Source organism: Asparagus officinalis, chromosome 2, assembly GCF_001876935.1.
Source record: "Asparagus officinalis chromosome 2, Aspof.V1, whole genome shotgun sequence".
Taxonomy (NCBI): domain Eukaryota; kingdom Viridiplantae; phylum Streptophyta; class Magnoliopsida; order Asparagales; family Asparagaceae; genus Asparagus; species Asparagus officinalis.
Window position 1 is genome coordinate 13,515,963 of NC_033795.1, and position 19,198 is coordinate 13,535,160.

Consider the following 19,198-nt stretch of genomic DNA (forward strand, 5'->3'; position numbering starts at 1 on the left):
ATGGAATTTGAACAACCCATCATGCTTGAGAGTATTCAACTTTCTAGACAAGTATTTCATGCCCAGAACAAATAGATATGGGGAAAGAGGATCCCCTTGCCTCAACCCTCTAGCCCCTTGAAAGTAGCCATGGAGAGAGCCATTAAGGGATAGGGAAAATTTAGGAGTTGTAATGCATATCATTATCCATTTCACCATAATGTTTGGAAAACCCAGACCTATCAGCATAGCTTCAATGAAATCCTAATTTATAGTATCAAAAGCCTTTCTCAGGTCAATATTAAGGACAGCTCTTGGGGAAGTTTGTTTCCTTCCATAATGTTTGATGAGCTCATGGGCAAGAATGATATTGTTAGAGATAATTCTACCTTTAACAAAAGCACTTTGAGCACTGCTTATAAGATAATCCATAACTCTCTGAATTCTTGCAGCAATGATCTTAGTAATGATCTTATAAACACAGTTGCAACAGGAAATTGGTCGATAATCAGATGGAGTTTGAGGATTAAGTACCTTGGGAATCAGGGTTATTGAGGTAGAATTTATAGCACCAAGAAGCTTCCCAGAGCAAAAAAAATCATGTATCGCAAGATAGAGATCTTCATTGATAATGCTCCAAGCTGCTTTATAAAAAGAGGCATTGAAGCCATCATGCCCTGGGGCTCTGTCATCAGCCATTGAGAAGACAGCAGCTTTAATTTCCTCTCTTGTTATAGGGAGACCAAGTTCATTACTTTGAGCAGGAGAGAGTAAAGGGCCATTTGCAATGACTTTAGGATCAGGAGGATAGACAGGAACTAAAGTGCCTAGAAGCTTTTCATAATACTCAATGAACCTTGCAGTAATGTCAGCCATATCAGTTATTCTTTGACCATTTTCCAAATAGAGAGAGATAACACTCTATTATGATGACGATTAGCTTTCATAACAGAGTGAAAAATTGAGTACATTTGTCCCCATATATTCCCCATTTGATGTTAGGGTTCTGTCTATAAAAAGAAGCTTCACAATCTAACAGTCTCACATACTTATTTAAACAATCTTTCTCCTTAGAAATCAGCACAGCATTAAAAAGATCTATGTTCAGTTGCTTTTGGACTTCCTTAAGGTCATTTTTAGCTCTCAAGACTTGCTCACTGATATTCATGAAATTCCTCTTGTTTAGATCCTTCAGAACAGATTTAAGATTTTTGAGTTTAGTATGAAATTTATACATATTATAGCCCACAACAGTTTTTTCCCAACTAGAAGTCACTGCAGAGAGAAAATCTGGATGAGTTGTCCACATCTTAAAGAACTTAAAAGGCCTCTTTCCCATATAATCCTCATCTTCAATAATAATCAACCCTGGAGAGTGATCTGAGCAGCTTGGAGGTAAGAATTCAACCTGATTTGAGGTATAATTTTGAATCCAGATTTCATTAACTAAGACTCTATCAAGTATGCACCATATTCTAGAGTCTAGCTCTTGTCTATTGCACCAGGTAAAGAAACACCTAGCTGTCTTATGATGAGCAAGCTGGCTGGAAGAAGTAAAATCCAGGAAATCTTCTGTATCAGAATCAGATACTGGGACACCACCTATTTTCTCACTATTATTGATAATAGTGTTGAAATCCCCTCCTATAATCCAAGGACCAGTCACATTATTTTTGAAAGCCAGAATGTCATGCCAAAGAGCCTTCCTACCAGAATTGTCATTGAGAGCATAGACAATAGCAATAGTGCATGATAGCCTGTAATCCTTTGACTTAACAGCGCAAGTCATGAATTGATTTGAGGAGCTAAGCAGTTGTAATGAGAAAAAATCACTATCCCAAAGAATCCATATTCTAGCATTATTGGCTTGATGACAATTTGAAATCCAACACCAATCTTTAGCCACTTTTTTTGCAATATCATGCATTTTGTTACCAGCAACTTTAGTTTCTAGAAGAGCAATAAAAGGAAGCTTATATTGGAAAATGAATTGCTTCACCATCATGTGTTTAGAGGATTTATTAAATCCTCTAATATTCCAAATAGCCAAGTGCATTAAAACTTGGATCCACCCCTATCTATGCTTGAGGGGTCAAAATCATGCTCTTGATGATCTAAGGGGCAAAATTGTGATACCTGAAGAAATGGTGTAGCCTCCACTGATTTTGATGTTCCCTTATCATTTGTTACTCCACCAGATTTTCTCATAGATTTACCTCTGACAACACTAGTAAAACATGTTGCATTGACAACAGGAGATGAGAATTGATAATTAGGGAGAGCATTTGCAATTCCAGGCATAGCAGTAACTGTTTGTGCATGTGCTCCATAACCTCCAGAAGTCCTAGAGCCTTCCTTAATAATAAGATCTTGGTGGCCATGTGAAGCAATAATAGGTACAGATGTATTATCAGCATGTTCCTTAGAATTAGCAACAGAATTCTCTTCAATATTGGTTTCACCAGTATTTGTACCGGTATTAGGAGCAATTTTTGTCACAGATTTGTGAGCATTTACCCCAACAGTTGCATCAGTATTTCCATTAGCAATCCTATTAACAGGTACCCACTTCATTTTACCAGTCTTCTTTCTGCATTGCTCAGTAAAGTGACCAATAGCATTACAAGTATCACACCATCTAGGCTTGAATTCATATATAACTTTTTGATTGTGACACTTCCCATCTGGTCCTTGGATTACAATCTGATCATGTAGGGGAGATTTTAGAGGCAATTGCACTTCCAATAAAACTCTGGCATAAGATATCCTTTTCCTAGTGGCAGTTAATTTGTCTGTGGTTATAGGTTTTTCAATAAGGCTAGCCACTTTACTAATCCCAGTATAGCTCCAAAGATTCAACCGCAAGTTAGGAAATTGAACCCATAAAGGGTAAGAGGAGTCATGAATCTTATCCATATCAGTTTCAATGCTCCATGGTTTAAGGACAAGAGGCCTTGAACCAAAGAACCATGGCCCTGCTTCCAAAACTTCACACATTTGTTTTTCCGTTTGGAAATCAAAGAGAAAAACACCAGGTTTAATTAGATGAATCTCAGGAATATAGATACTCCCCCACAATTTATTGACATAAGCTTTCATAGATTTAAACCTGACATTTAAGCCGATAACATGTCCAACTAGAGCAAATCTCCAGTAATCTTCACCTTCTATCCATTCCTCCATAGAAAAAATGGCAGTGTTCATTTGAGAGTGAGGAACATAGTTCAGATTTAAGCCTTTGCCACTTTTCCTATTATCAGCAAATAGACTTGCAAAAGTTTTTGGAGCATCAGTAACATGTTCTTCAGTAGATTTTAAACTAGTTGTATTAATATCTATAGATTTTCCATTCACTTCATTAGCAGTAGGTGTTTGAGTGAGATCTACCAGATTCCTGCTTTTATTTGCATCATCTAACCCATTCTGATCAATAACTACAGGAATTTCTTCATCTAGATTCAGATTCCCAATAGATTCAGATTCAAAAACCTCATCGACCTCATCAGCACAAAAATTTGAAAGATTACCTAGTTATTGAAGACCAGATCTTACTTGTTGAGGATCTGAGATCGGACAAGATTTAGCAAGAATCTCATCCATTAGTAGCTTCTTCTTCGCCCCCTTAGGACCAGTACTCTTCATTATCATTGTGCTAGTAGATCCCACAAGTTCCTCTACTTCTATTGTTCCATTGGATTCACCATCAGGGATGGAAGAGGAAGGAAAAACAAACATTAAATCCCTGAGCTTTCCACTACTCTTCTTCTTCTTCCTCATTGAAACCAGGCGGAGGTGCACGTTAGCAAGGAGATCAGCCCGCTAAAATGCACCATCAGACAGTCCGCCCCCTTAATAACAGGATCTTGGTGGTCATGTGTAACATAATTCTCTTTAATTTATTCGGTAATTGATCTCACGTATGCGCTATTAACGATCATTCCTCTAATATACTTCATATTTTACAACTAATTATTACAGAAAAAGCAAAAAAATAACTTAAAATTGAATCTAGGTGCTTGATTAGAATTTATATATAAAGTGACTATTAAAGATGGCTTTTTAGAATGATTCTACTTTAAATGCGGTTTCTACAGCAGGAAGGAAAAATAAAAATAAAAGGGTTTTTCTATAGAGTGCCCATGAGCACTCTATAAGAGATGAGAGAGATAGAGAGAGATGATTGGGGAGGGGATCCCAATGCAAATCAGGTGGGCCCCCTCCTCAATCATCTCTCTATATCTCTCTCCTCTTCTATAGAGTGCTCATGAGCACTCTATAGACAAACCCAAAATAAAAAACTATGCCCACGTTCCAACGTTCTTTTAATCTAGGGAGCATTAATATCTATATGTCTCCTCGAGATCAAAGTGATAACGAACCATGAACAAACCAACATAAGAATTGCTTATTATTAAGTTCATTTATAATCAAGGCTTTAGATCTCATTTTTTCTCTTGAATCCAAACACGAGACTTGCTAAACTGAAAAAAAAAATCCTATATGATTGATTCTTGTCTCAGTCCCAACACTGTTATTAGCCTCTCATGTCAATCTCAAAGACTTTGAACAAATTAATGCGTATAATCTAACATGACCCTTCACCAAGGCTAATTTACGAGAGTATTTTTGTTTACTGCATTTATAATTTGATATTAGAATGTGTAGTATTTAGTACATCGTGTTACTTATATCGAATACTCAAATATAAATAATCCAAGAAAAACTTTGAATGTCAATAAATCTTAAGCTAGATTGTGGATTTATGGTGCTTTAGTTCTTTAATTCATGCTTCCACTTTCACCTCCTTGCCAAACGATGCGCATAAATCGTAAACGTAAAGAATATTTACTTTAGACAAGATTTTGTTGCACTTTTTCAGTCTCTTGGTCCTGACCTCTGTGGGCCTAATAATTACCAGAGTAAACAATATGTCAACAAAAGATTTAATAACTGGATTTGGGATTATTGCATGCTAGTTTCAATTTGGACTTTGGACTGAGCATGTCTGATGGATAGATGGCTAAAGCCCATTTAGAAAGAAGGATGGGGCCTCATGTATTAAATTTTCAAAATGAAGAAAATATTTGATAAAGTGGAGGTGTCATTTTTTATTCATAGACCAGGGGATATCTAGTATCTACCATTACCAACCATTTAATTTGCTTATCTCTTCATAATCTTCATCATCCCACAGAAAACTACTTTGAGTGTAGTAGTTTGAGAGTAATTTGGGAAAATATAATGTAGTTACCACTATTCATTGGAATAAATGGAGATAATTCAAAAATAATAATGTTACTTACACTAGAATTATGAGAACTGCATTCCAACGAATAGAGAAGTCACATAGGGAACATAAGATATCGGAAGATAATGACAAATGTTTCACCAATGTTAATGTTAGTTTGATGATTATTGTGTTGTAACAGTATTGGTAAGTGCACGGAGTAATATTCTAATTGTACTAATATATTCTTATCAATTACATTGATACCGTACATCGATTGCACTAATTTAAAATTAAGAACGGAGCATATGTTATGATCTCCTTTTTCTTATACAATTTTCTATAGTAAGTCTTCTGTAGGAAAAATTTTCCCCCTCCATCTCATATGCGGAAAACTTCTGAGGGAGTGCATAGATAATGTATAATTGGATAAAGGGAAATAATTCAAAAACATGAAAAAAATAAAAAGCCATTGATTTTGCTATACTTTCGGAAAATGGTCCTGGATACTCTCTTGTCCGCATCTTTTGGTGGCCTCAAATGGGCCCAAGCACGTGAGATGTCTACATTAATGGACTAACGTCATAAATATAAGAAACAATAACAAGAAAATAAATTCGTTGGAGGTGTGGTGGTTTCATAGTCACAATCCAAATATATGTTCTTTTTTAGAGGGGATATGTTTGACAATTCAAAAGGACAAATTTTCAAAACCAACCCTTTTGGTTTTTTTATTTGTAAAAAACGACCTATTTCAGTTTTATTTGCAAAAACCGACCTGGTTTCAGCGCTGAAAGAAGTTTAGCAGCTTAATTAAAAGCTGCTAAACTTCACGGGAGTTGAACTCCCGTGAAGAAACTTTTTTTTCAAAAACCGACCTGGTTTCAGCACTGAGGCTGAAACCAGGTCGGTTTTTACAAATATTTTAAAAATGGGTCGTTTTTTACAAATAAAAAATTAAAAAGGTTGGTTTTGAAAATTTGTCCCAATTCAAAAATTGGATCAACCTTAAACTAGTTTTGTCTTAACTAAGCTAGAGTTTATCTATATAGGAGTTAGTCTTAAAAGAGAACTAGTTTAGAGGCCAGAATTTAAACTTTAAAAAAATAGTTTATTTTTGCTCTAAATTTTGCCAAACTAAAAACTAACTTTCGGACCAATATTGTATCCATTAAAACTAGTTTTGTGGAGTTGCTAAAAAATCCCTCCTCCCAACTAATACAAATCTCATCAAAACAACCGGCATGCATGAAAGCAAATGCTCTGAACCATAACAAAAAAAACCATAACAAAAGGGGGTACGTTTCGTGTTCAGCAAATTCAGCATAGTTTTCTTTTAACAGTTGCTATAATTATGTTCATTTTGAACCTGGACAGAACTAAAATTGTGTTAAATTCATATTATACTAAAACAACTGAATTCATCTATATGAACAAGATATTAACACAAATATATGGCGCCAGTATTCTGGAACTACAGCGATGGAATTTTGTAAATTGGAAAAAAGAAATTATATTACAGAGGCGAAATGTGAGAAAGAATCAATGACTAAATAAACACTACAAAGAATATATCATTACTATGAGAGGATTTTTTTTGTTACATGTACAATGAATTTTGTGAATCTGAACTATGGAGGATGTACTTAACTTGCATATCGCCAACGGAATTATGGCCATAGGACTGGGAAGAATTTCCAATACAAATGAATTGGGCTGTTAATGCTGGATTTACTTACAAATAGCTCGATAAATATGTTCCTGAGTATAGTGTATCGGTGTTTATCGTTCTGTTCGCTGGCACATGCAATCAGGCATGGGGAAAGTGTACAGGGTTGCATCGGCTTTCCTCAGAGCAATGCCCTTTAAATCGCTCTGACGAAGAACTTCTTGCATGTTTTTCTTGAACTTATCCCATCTGCAATAAAAACAACTAATATATTAACGAAGATTATACTATGATGATGCTCAGGTACATGCAACAAGCTAAGGTAAAGAGGATGCTGAGTACTACCAGCTATGGAAGGGGGAAAAGCTCCATAATTTGTAGAAACATCAGAAAATCCTCGTTTATTTCCAGTCAAATACTCACCAATTTAAATAAAAAAATCATAGTATAGACGATTGTCACATCCCGTGACCACAGTTTTCTGCATCCAAGTTAATTTCATGGAAATTGAAATAAAAAGGGTATTGTCACTTTTGAAAACTTGAGCAGGTTTTCTGTGGATCATGCAGTTAAACCCCTAGTAATACATGACAACTTCAAAGAGTAGCATTGACAAACAAAGAAACACTAAATGTGTGCAGAAAAAAGAACACAATCTAAAGTATAAAAAAATGTCAAGCAACAAAATGAAACGAAATAGTAGTGAGCAAAATATCCCACCTAATATTGGGGTTATCAAACGATAACACTAATTTCTTTTTGTCTGGCTTGATCGTCTTCGAGTGACCTTCATAAAGAAATCGCCTATGCCCCATTAGGAAGTGAGGGAAGTTGCCTCCTTGAGTTGTGACAAATACTTCACTTTTGGCACATACAGTGTAATCAAGTGCAGCCAACCTTGAAGAGTAATCCTGCAAAAAAAATGTAATTAGTTTATTACTGACAAAAGATTTGTGACTGTAAACTGAGCTAAATGTCATTTAGGAAAAACCTCATTTAGAATTTGTAAATTATATGGACACTACAAACAAAATTGTTCACAGATGAGACAGCAAGAAAAGCAATCAGTGGAATTATACTTTAACATATATATTATCAGAGGGATACCTTAAATGGTGCAAGCTCATCTGCTGATGCTAGGGTTTCCTTCGTCTCTAAAAGTGGAAATAACTGTCGCAGAGGAGACATATATTTCTCTGCATTATAAATTTTACCAGAAGCAACATACACTGATGTAGTATTATCAAATCCCATGCCTCGAAGCATCATTCCAACCTGCAAAACCATGCGATTGAATTTTAAAAAAACAACAAATTGAAGTATTATCATCATACTGTGAAATATGAATGTCTCAGACGTATATTCTTGAGAAATCCAAATGTAAAATAGCGAATTTTTCAAAATTAGGTTAACGAATCATTTTTTTCTCTCTCCATTCAGCTAAGTTCACCTCCTCTCTAGATTATCAGGTAGTTTAACATTTTTATGTTTCCATCTTAGAATATCCTTTTTCCATGGTTGCCAATCCTCGCATATCGTTTTATTGCCTTGTATCATATCTGCTAATGTCCATGCTGAAGTAAAAGGACAAGACTGGTAAAATATAAGAACAAAAACGGAAAAGAATTCGTACAGGAGGATGTTAGTGCATACCATAAAACTCCCAACTCAACTCTCCAAAAGGAAAAGATTAAACAAAGAGCAACATCTAATTTACCTTTTCCCGCAATTCGTTAATTCTCTTCCCTATATTTCGTATGAATGTGATCTATGTTCCAGAATTAATCCTACCCTTTCTCATTACTATTGACAACCCACCTATGTTTTCCATTGCTATTGACTCAGTTACTTTTATTTTCATGAAAGAACCATAGACGTGGTGCTAGAGCTATATAGCAAGAAAAGGTTTCAGAGAAAGACATGAGCACAGATAAATATTATCAACTAAAAAGAATTAAAAACATATAAATTGCAACTAGCTTGAAATTTAAGAATAATGTGTAAAAAATGTGGTATTGAACCTCTAATGGTGTCAATGGGCATTTTCCACTCATTCGGTTTGCCTCTGCGCTTATTTTTCGGCCAGGTCTCCTGAACTTTCCCCTCCAGCTTCTTTCGCGAGCTTTATCCATTTCACGTTTCTCCTTATCACCGCCATCATAGATACAACACGAGAAAGCCACCATATCCTGAAAATAATATTAAAGAATGATTATATATTTCAATAATGTAAACAGCAAAGCATGAACCAATAACTTTCTCAGCTAAATCTTATAAGAAAAGTTAAGCCACGAGGAAACTGACTAAAGATGGGGCATAAGCTTCACCTCTTCAAATCTAAGATGCACAGAGATATATTTCCCACCTCTCATTGAGCTATTCTTTACCATTCGATCAACCATATTTTCAGCAAGAAGTCTTATAGGTTCAGAAAACCTTAATGCGTCAAAATTGGTCAAGCATCTCAGTCCCTGCATATAGGGTGGAACTGAGTGAGCCAATCTATTAGAGAAAGGTGCAATCCTTACTGCCCTGCATTGCAAAATAAACAAACTGAATAAATTGAAAATGACAACAAGAACTAGCAACAGAAAACTAATGTGTTTATAAATGAAGACCAAAAGGGAATATAGTTAAGGTCTATATGAAGTGCACCAGAAGTTAAAGACTCAGTTTCAAGATTTGAAGTATTTGGTAGTAGACAGCAAAAGTCCAAATACATAGTTATATACTAATTAACCACATCTACGATAAGGACATTACTAAATTCGAAGAACCTGTTGCATGATTGTTCACTTCAGAAGACAGAATAACTAGAACTGAAAGGTGGATAAGTGGTGCAAATGAGAGGATCCAATTCGAGTGGAACGGGTTGAAGATATGTCACCCATCAGTGGAAACAAATCTTGGAAGTTAGATAGAATGTCTTACAGTAGATTAAAACCACCAATGAAAACATAACTCGGAAGTTAGATAGAATGTCCTACAGTACATTAAAGTTTACATGTATCATACTTTATCACCTTGATTTTACTACAATGTAATTCTACTAATCATGAAACATAAAATGGACAGAAACTAATAGAAAATGCATATAAGAAAAGAGAAACAGACAACAAGCTCTAAAGGGATATACCTGCATGAAATTGTAGCATGATTATGCTAAAAATTAATAAAATGCTAGATACTAAGAAACAAATCATGCTGAGAAAAAGACATACCCTAGCTCTTGCAACTTCGGAAGGACCTTCTGCAAATAATAGGTTTTTGATGCTAAGGCCTTAGTTCTCATGTTTATAATGCTGCTGATATTATTGTCGAACCGCTGCAGTAGATCTTCCGGGAGTTCTTTGACAATCCTTACATGACTTTTAAGTGTTTCAATGAAGTAGTCCTCATCAAAAATATCCCCAAACTTGCTAAAAATATTTGCAAAAGAAGCAAACATTAGATGACAGACAATGATAGTATCGCAACTGCAAAAAAGAATGTGATGTCACAAATCAAATACAAATTCCCTTTGGGAATATCCAATAAACAAATTATAAAAAGTAAATATATTTTTTCAGATGGAATTTGAAAGAAAAGGAAACAAGTAGGCACTGTCACAGATAAGAATCAAGTTATAAAAACCACTAAATGAATAGGGAATTAACGGAAACATATAAACCATCAGGTTACTGACCAACCTTCCATCTTATAGACATCTGGGTTCATGAAAACATTAGCAATGTGGTCAGCCTATTAGTTTAAGATATAATAGTAAATGGATTGTCTTAGGTAGTTGAGTAGCTAATAGAATAATGGAAATGGCAGCTGAAAGAGGAAACAAGGAAATTTTCAGAAATGTGCTGTCAAAAGATTCAATCTAACAAACATAATAATACAAAATGTCTTTTTATTGTGTGACTAGCATAAACAACTCCTAACAAGAATTAGAAACCCACAAAGTCTCAAACTTGATAAAACTAAAAAGTAAATAAGGGGTACAAAAAAATCTACATTATATGATATATTACCTAGAGTCACGCCAAACGCTGTTCAGATGGAAAAAGGGAATAACAAGGGTTGCATTAAGTAAACCTGCCACCGCAACTGCATCACATATCTGTGCCAGGATCAGATGACGGTGGTATTAGACATGATAAAATAAAATTATATATTTTAAAACATGTATATTATTTTCAAGAATAACAGTATACATATCAAAGTACAATGGAAAAGAGAGGACCCCCCTTCTTCAAAGTTTCAAACTTCTCAAAAGTCACAGCATGGTGCCAATTCAATTAAATTCGAGTTTCACATGGTAATGTCACTCTGACACATAGACATCATCCCGACAACAATAAAAACTATAGGTAAACATCACAAGCAATTGGCAGGGATGTGATACACGGGTATTTAGCATCAGCATTGATTTTGCTAATTTCTCAATTCTTGCGTCTCGCTAAAAATTAGAATTTCCCTAAAGAAGCTCTGAAATACCCAGCTGGCATCTCAAAACAAATTAAATAATATTTTTTTTCTTTTTTTGGGGCGTTGGGGGGTAGCTCCCTTTGTTTGTCCTTTTCTTTCGGGAAGGGTGTTTGGCATCATTCGCAAAGATTGCATAATCTTGCTAGTGTTTCAATGTTATTGCCTACATAATAATTAACATTTCCAGTAGTACAATACCAGAAATATCAAGTAGATATTCCCCCTCCTTTCAATAGGAGATCGGAATAAACAGCAGTATCGAGAAAGAAAAGAAAAATAGCTCTATCATTAAGACGTACTGAAAGACGCTGTTGATTCAGACCGCCATTTGCTTCAATAATGAGAAAGCCGTTTGAAGGTGGCAATTCTATAGGAAAAAGAAAATAGAATAGTTAGTAAAATACATTACGGAAATAGAGATACTAAGTACCTGAGAGCTTCAGCAAAAGAATTTATATGTGATTTTCAAAATACATTATGACAGTAGCAGTCCCTAAATAATCAATCAGATTAACTGCAACAGATTTGAATTGTTTTTTTAACTATGAAGGCTAAGTTCAGAGAAAAATATGATCAGCATTTTCAGATTTATTTCGATAATCAGTTTACATTTCACTCAGGCATATTGATGTTTTTCTCCATATATCAAATATACTATTGCATTGCTTGGTAATCTACAGTTGCAAAGATTGTTAAACAGTTTTACAGAATTGATATTAAGATTAGTGAAGCAACAAATCTTAATGAACATTAAGATGTCATATAACCCTTATAACCTTAATAAATAAAGCATTGTACATGATATTAAAGACTGAACAAGGCAAATCTCAGGTGTTTCAAGGACTAAGAGAAAGCAAAAGGAATTGAAGGCTGTGGACTCCTAATTTTAAAAAAAAAAGATAACTGTGGTAAAAGATTCGCACTTGCTTGTAACCTCTAAACAAGAAACACTTGCGGACCAAATATTAAAGAACTAGGAATACTATAAGCATCCATTTGGATACTCATTTCAGTCATCTATCTATGCTAGCCAAAAAATCGTGCAGCACATTCAATATTACAGGAAAGCATCACTTTTCACAGAACTTGGCTTCTCCGTGGAGACGTAAGAATGACTCTAATGAGTATAGAAATAAAATAAGCAAGCATGTGTTACAGAAATGTCAGAAATCACATTAGAATTGCGATTAGACCAAGCATAAAATGTCTAGACCTGATTGTAATAAGCTCCTGTTGATACAAGGCTTCCATTTTTGACTTGCCTTTTGATGCCATGCTGTCATCAACTGCACAATTCCAACACAACAGGTTATATACATAAATAAGCAATGATGATATCAAAACCGAAAAGAGAGATCAGTAACATTATGCAAAGATAAAAGAATTAGCTAAAATATCAGTAACAATATGCGAAGATAAAAGAATTAGCTAAAAAAATAACAAATAAGTGAATGGTAAACTAACTCATAGCAACGATAAGCATAGAAATGGAATCAACATAATCTTTTTGTTGAAGTCATCATTCTATGGGATCATCTTGAGTAGTTTTTTATCATTGAATTTGAACCTTTCATGCTAGAAAAGTAAAATCAAAACTAAATTAATAAAGGGTTAATTGCAAATAGACCCCCTCTAATATCACCCAATTGCGAATAGACCCCTTGTAGTTCTATTTGTGCGAATAGACCCCATGTAGTATTGGCCCAAGTGCGAATACACCGCCTTAGTGAACTTTTTCGAACTTTTTCAGCTCTTTTAAAGTTTTAAAAAAAATGTAATTAGGGGTTTATCCTCACCAATAGAACCATAGGGGGGTCTATCCACCTCCTCAAAAACTTTTTAACGATTTTAAAGGTCAAAAAAGTTTTCACTCGGGGTGTCTATCCGCACAAATAGAACTATTGGGGGTCTATTCACAATTAACCCTTTAATAAATGTCTTGACCAGCAGGATTAAATTCTTATCTACAAACTTAAGTTGATTCAAGCTTTTAGGTTTCCCCATCAGGTTTTTCCTTTTATTTCCTTATCTCCATAGAAGAAATGAGTTGGGTGGATGGATATTGACATTCTGAAAACTTGTTTTCCTTTTTGGGGGTTCAATGTTGCTATAACGTGGAAGTGGAAACTGGAAAGTAAAGAGACTTGTGATATTGATAAACTTAATAAAAAGAAAAACAGAATAAGATAAGCACTTCGTATATTAGTTGGCTTAAAATACCTCCTTCATCAAAGGAATAAATGTTAAATACGAGAGGGTAAATTTAGCTTGTCTCATCATTTGACTTTGGTTTCCGAGCAAAACTTGTCCAGAGTTCATCTTCAAACCCCTCAGATTTGAAAATACGTTTCCTAGTCCTTTAGATATTTTATATCATTAAATAACAATAGTATGCGTATAATAATGCAGAAAATTAATATCAGGAATAAAGTTTATCATATAATAGTTTATCTTTCTCCAATAACAATCAGGTAAAACTGCTTATCTTAGTAAATACAAACCTGGAACATTCTTTTTGTCAATCTGTAGTCATTGTCAAAAACATCTAGCAATAATTGTTAGTAAAATTTTAAAGATTAGATATTCTCATGGAAAACTTCTTAGAGAAATCATAGAGTTCCATGATGGACTTTGAAAAGTGGATGTTGGTTTTGGTTGGTCAGTGGAAGCTCATTGTTATTTATGGGCTCAAGGAATCTGGCAACTTTTTCCCTTTATGGGCCACCTCATCATTCCATTGCAAGTTCTCTTTCTTCAATACGATAACATTCATTTCCCACATTTATGATCAGTGAAATTTTCATATTTAAGTACAAATAACATGGTTCTAAGGGGGTAATTTACTCAATTAAACCTACACACGTACAGTGTTTTTTCTAATCAACAAGACTTACATGAACTCAGTCTCTTGACTATGATGAGCACCTATAATTAGTTAATCACTACATTTTTCTGAAATAGCATTTACCTCCATCTTATATCTAATGGTAATCACTGAAAAAGATGCTGAAACCTTTACTGCAGAGGAATAACAGAAAAATATGAAAAATTAAACTAAATTATTTGCAAGATGTACCTTAGCGGATGGTGTTAGGATGTTGGTTAAAGGCCTTATGGCATCTAAAATTCTTGTGGTGTTTAAGGAATATCACTTTTTTCCTCTCCGTAGGCTTTTTTCCCCCAACATCACCCTAGTGCTTGACAACCCTTTTTCCACCTAGCAATGATTAAAACACTCCTCCCTCTCAAATTTTGAAAAGAAATATACATACCAAACTGAGAATCTACAATCATTATATGACTCCAAAAAAGTCCACCTTTCCTTTCACTTTTCCATTCAAATTACTTCAAAAAAATTGCGCAATTACCGATTAAATTCAATGGTGTTCTAGTCATTTACCTTCGACCAATAAAATTTCAACTTCAAGACTACTAAAATCCCAACAAAACTGCACCAATTTAAAAAAAAATCTCAACTTCACCGCTCCAACTACTAATGCATGCAAGAAATAGGAAGAAGCAGATCATTTTTCCAAACTTTAGTCAGCGTAGTTGGAGGAAAGGTTTGAACAATGTGCATGCTAATGCCATCAAACTACTACACTTCAAAACTTAACAAAATCAAGAATTAATCAAAAAATTTACCGAAATCGAGTGATTCGAATCGCTCTCCAAGTACGGCAACAGCTTCTTGAAAACCTGAGGAGTCTCGTACGCCCCGCGCGGGGCGGCTCAGACCGCCTGAGATGAACCCACCCTAACGCTCGCATCGAGATTCACCCGCCTAAACTACAGATTCTCCGACGATGTACAGCGCAGCGCCAACCGCCAGCGACCCTCCACGGACCGCCCGCCAGATCACGTGCGCCGCCGCGCCTAGGGAGTCGAGACGCTCTCAGTCGGCCGAGCTTCGGCAACCCAGCGGCGAGCTCCTCCCCGCCCGCCGCGCGCGCGCTCGGCTGCTGAGTCCGGGCATTGGCTAGGGTTTCAGCGGAGCAGCAGATCTGAGGAGAGATCTCTCGTTGGGGATCATTGGCTAGCGTTTATAAGAGCGAAGTTTTTTTTTTATTTTTTTATTTTTTTTTTCGAGACGGGAGAGGAGCTTTAAAAGACGCAAGAAGGCTGAGATTTTGATTGAAACGGGTGAGAATTTATGGAATTTGGTGGGATCTTATTAATGAAATTGGAAAGAGATTATTTCAATATTAGATTAATTGATTGATTAGAGATTGATTTAAGATTGATGAAGGGATTAATGTTAATTAATTAGGTTGATAAGATTGATTAATGGGGTTTCGCGTGGGTTGATTTAGAGTTTGTGAGGTTAATAATTGGGAGTCAATTGCGGGTGGACTGGGTATGATCACCGCCGAGTGGGAATAAAGAAGTAGAAGTTAACGAACATGTTAAAAGTAAGGGTAAAATTCACAAAGCCACCTGAACTTTGGGCGTTTTCTCCGAAATCCATTTGAACTTTATAAATACTAGAAAATCATCGTGAGCTATGGGAAAAACCTCATAAATGAGTTAATTGTGGAATGATAAATTTGAATTATAACAAATTAAAGTTTGTAATGAAAAAATTTGAACGAAGAGCATTCATGTGGAAGGACAAGACACAACAATCAGATCATAGTTTTTGACTTTCTACTTCCCTGACATTTTTATGAGATTTTTCAATAGTTTGGGAGAAAGGCTAGAAAATCTTATATGATTTATAAATTATTGAAGTGTCTTTTGCAAAAACCCCAACATTGATGGACTTTTCGTGAAATTTATCCTACAAGTAATAATGTACCTTATCTTGTTTAATATAATTTCTGAAGATATAACGTCAGATTTTTATTCACTTATAATTATGCATATATCTCTTTTAAAGTGATGTTCAGAGTATTTTTTTCTTTCGATGAAAATTCATATGATTTATCCAATTTCTTAAACTTTGAATATGGAAGACAAAAACTAGAGACATTTAATCATATTCTTTGCTATTTACTTCAAAGCATGATCTACAAATAATGAATTCGTACGAGTAGTTGTATATCAAGGTTTAACCTCAACTCAGGAATTAGAAATGAAGCACGTTAAGTGTCTATTCTCGTTGTTTGTAGCCATATATGCACATGCATGAGAGAGATTCGTCATATTAAGTAGAAAACATTTTTGCTTGTTTTCTAGCTATATGCCAATTAATGTATTCTTATCTCTGATGAAAAAAGACACAAATGCATGAGATGGCTTAAATTGGACACATGCTCATAAGAAAGGTGCCATTGTGCTTGCATTTGGCATTTTACTCTCTTCATACATTTGGTTCTCTATCTTCTATACAACTAATCTAATCATAAATTTTCATTTTTATTAATTATTTTTTGTTGCCAATTTTATAGGCGTTTCATCTTGAATAACTATCATGGTTTACGCATGATCTTCACTTCATCCATTTTTTGACAACATGATTCCTTTAAAAGACTATTATTGCGGTCTAAAGGGATATGGATATTTCAAATATGAATTTACATTTATACCCTTATATATCATTATACAGCCATAGAAGATAAATCACTGGTACAAAATGAGGCATCCTAGACGAAAAATTCCGTCTAGGATACTCTCATTTCTGTCTAAAAACCTATCCTAGACCAAATTCCGTCTAGGATGCGAGTCGAGTTTGTTTTCGTCTAGGATGCGGTATCCTAGACGGAATTTCCGTCTAGGATATATCCTAGACGGATAATCCTAGACGGAAATAAAATCCGTCTATGAAGCTTCCCAGACAGATTTTATTTTTGTCTAGGATGCTATATCCAATACGGAAATTCTGTTTAGGATATTTCCGTCTAGGATATAACATCCTAGACGGAAGTATCCTAGACGGAATTTCTGTCTGGGATATAGCATCCTAGACGAAATTTCCGTCTAGGATACGTGCTACATTTTTTTTTTTTTTTGCTTGTAAACGTACTTTGTGTATTGAGTTACAAAGTGAGCATTCTGTCATTATACAAAATTCTGGAATGAAATTGAAACAATATTTCATCATCTTTTACATTTTTTTATGTTATTTAAGTTATGTATACATGACAGGGGACTACAAAGAGAAAAAAGAAAATCATATTCATTCACATTCAATCAGCAACTCACACAAATCACTTGCACAAATACAAAATCATATGCTATACCAACCCAAAAGAAATGAGAGAGATCAAATGTCATTTCTTTCAATATCTGTACATGCATTCATCTGAATATTACACTGTCTGAATCTCATAAAACAACATTCGAACCCACAACACATTAAAACATTATCTGAATCTCACTCATGAGGATAGAATGAAGCTCATCTGCTGACACTGGTTTCATCTACAACAAAAGTTTTCATTGCTCTTTGCACCCGATCAAAGCTGATACTCTTCCAAATAAAATCAACACTGAATCCATGGTTCATCATCTACAAGAAATTTATGAATCAACCATATTTTAAAAAATTGGTTGACGCTATGAATCTAGGATTAGGCCCACGTACATTAGTATTTAACTTATCTTCTCAAGGAACACGGGGACATGAATAACCTTAAAATGATATGGCTTGTTGCCGTAAAAAGATATGCTAGTTTCTGATTTTAGAAGGGGAAGGAAAAAAAAAGATACTCATGTTGATGAAATTTTAGAAGGAGAAAATTATTGAAAAGAAAAGAACAATATGAAATGCATGGGATTATGATAGTGAAAAGATATGAGAAAATACTTGCCTTTCAAATGAATTTTTTCTTCTGGAATGATATCTTTTCAAACTTTGCACTCAGCTTTCTCATCACTATTGACTTTTTCTTTTATGAGCAAAACTAAATAAAACAAAAAACAAACAAATGTTAGGAGGTTGGTTCTTGTGCACAAGCAAAGAGAAAAAAGAATTGTCACGGTGCTAATATAGATATATAGTATTTAAGATAATAATAATGATACTATTCATATCATTTGTTGAGCAAATGATAATCAACCCATAACAAATTAATGCATTGGAGAAAAAAAATAGGGGATTGTTTGGTTGACTATGCTTAGAGGAGTTGTATATTTTTCTTAATTTAACTGGAATATTTTAAGTCAATCACAAATGTTTATTTCACTGTAGCTAATAAATGCAACCGCAATTGCCATTCTTAAAAAAAAATCTTCCTGTTACAAATTGCATAATTTTAGGACCATAAAAATGATAGTGGACCATTAAAAAATGACCTGATAGTGTTTTTTCCCCCTGGTTTGTTATGAGTTTCTCTTTTCCCCCCAACCTCAAAAAGAATTTCCCAAATATGTCTCTCCATGACTTTTATCCTTCACTCTTTTTTGAATTGAAAAAAAATTATCTTTTTGAATTTCAGAAAATACAAGAATGTAAAAGAACACAGTCTCGTCATCTATCTATTAAATATTTGATTATGTTAAGAAAATGACTGCATTGATCACATACGTATAGTCTAAAGCAGAAAATAGACAAATTGATACTAGAGAAAAAGTTAGAAATTTACCAATATTTAAAGCAGGATTTGGGCATTTTGCCCAGCTCTCTACGTACGCAAAACTCATGTTAGAAAATATGTTGTTACACGTGTGATGCACAAGATTAAATTAATATTCTTGTGAATATAATAGACTTTTGGGTAAAGATAGAGGATAAAAAAATTCTTTGAAAGAGAGAACAAAATGAATGGTTTATAGAAAATAAAAAACAAAGCATAAGGATTTTCAAGATGTGGAGGATAGTGGATTATGATGAGATGGGAAAATTTTTATTATTATTAAATATTAGAACCCTTAGAATTTGCCACAAGTGGCAAAAATATGCAATC

General features: G+C 34.5%; 2 protein-coding genes across 3 annotated transcripts; both read right to left on the reverse strand.

Moving 5' to 3' along the window:
* On the reverse strand, nucleotides 923–1,981 carry LOC109830857. The gene has a single exon (XM_020398217.1). The coding sequence runs from the start codon at nucleotides 1,979–1,981 to the stop codon at nucleotides 923–925; it is 1,059 nt and encodes a 352-aa protein (XP_020253806.1).
* LOC109830326 (uncharacterized protein At1g04910-like) lies at nucleotides 6,755–15,065 on the reverse strand. 2 transcript variants are annotated; one of them, XM_020397567.1, is made up of 10 exons: nucleotides 14,997–15,065; nucleotides 12,565–12,637; nucleotides 11,651–11,718; nucleotides 10,895–10,983; nucleotides 10,097–10,294; nucleotides 9,203–9,407; nucleotides 8,897–9,064; nucleotides 7,983–8,150; nucleotides 7,596–7,786; nucleotides 6,755–7,124 (listed from the first exon to the last, which is right to left on the reverse strand). In XM_020397567.1, exons 2-10 carry the CDS (start codon nucleotides 12,632–12,634, stop codon nucleotides 6,989–6,991), a joined length of 1,293 nt encoding a protein of 430 aa, XP_020253156.1. In that variant the 5' UTR covers nucleotides 12,635–12,637; nucleotides 14,997–15,065; the 3' UTR covers nucleotides 6,755–6,988. The 2 variants fall into 2 exon arrangements, with proteins under 2 accessions (XP_020253156.1, XP_020253155.1); XM_020397566.1 differs by having other exon boundaries at nucleotides 10,097–10,351.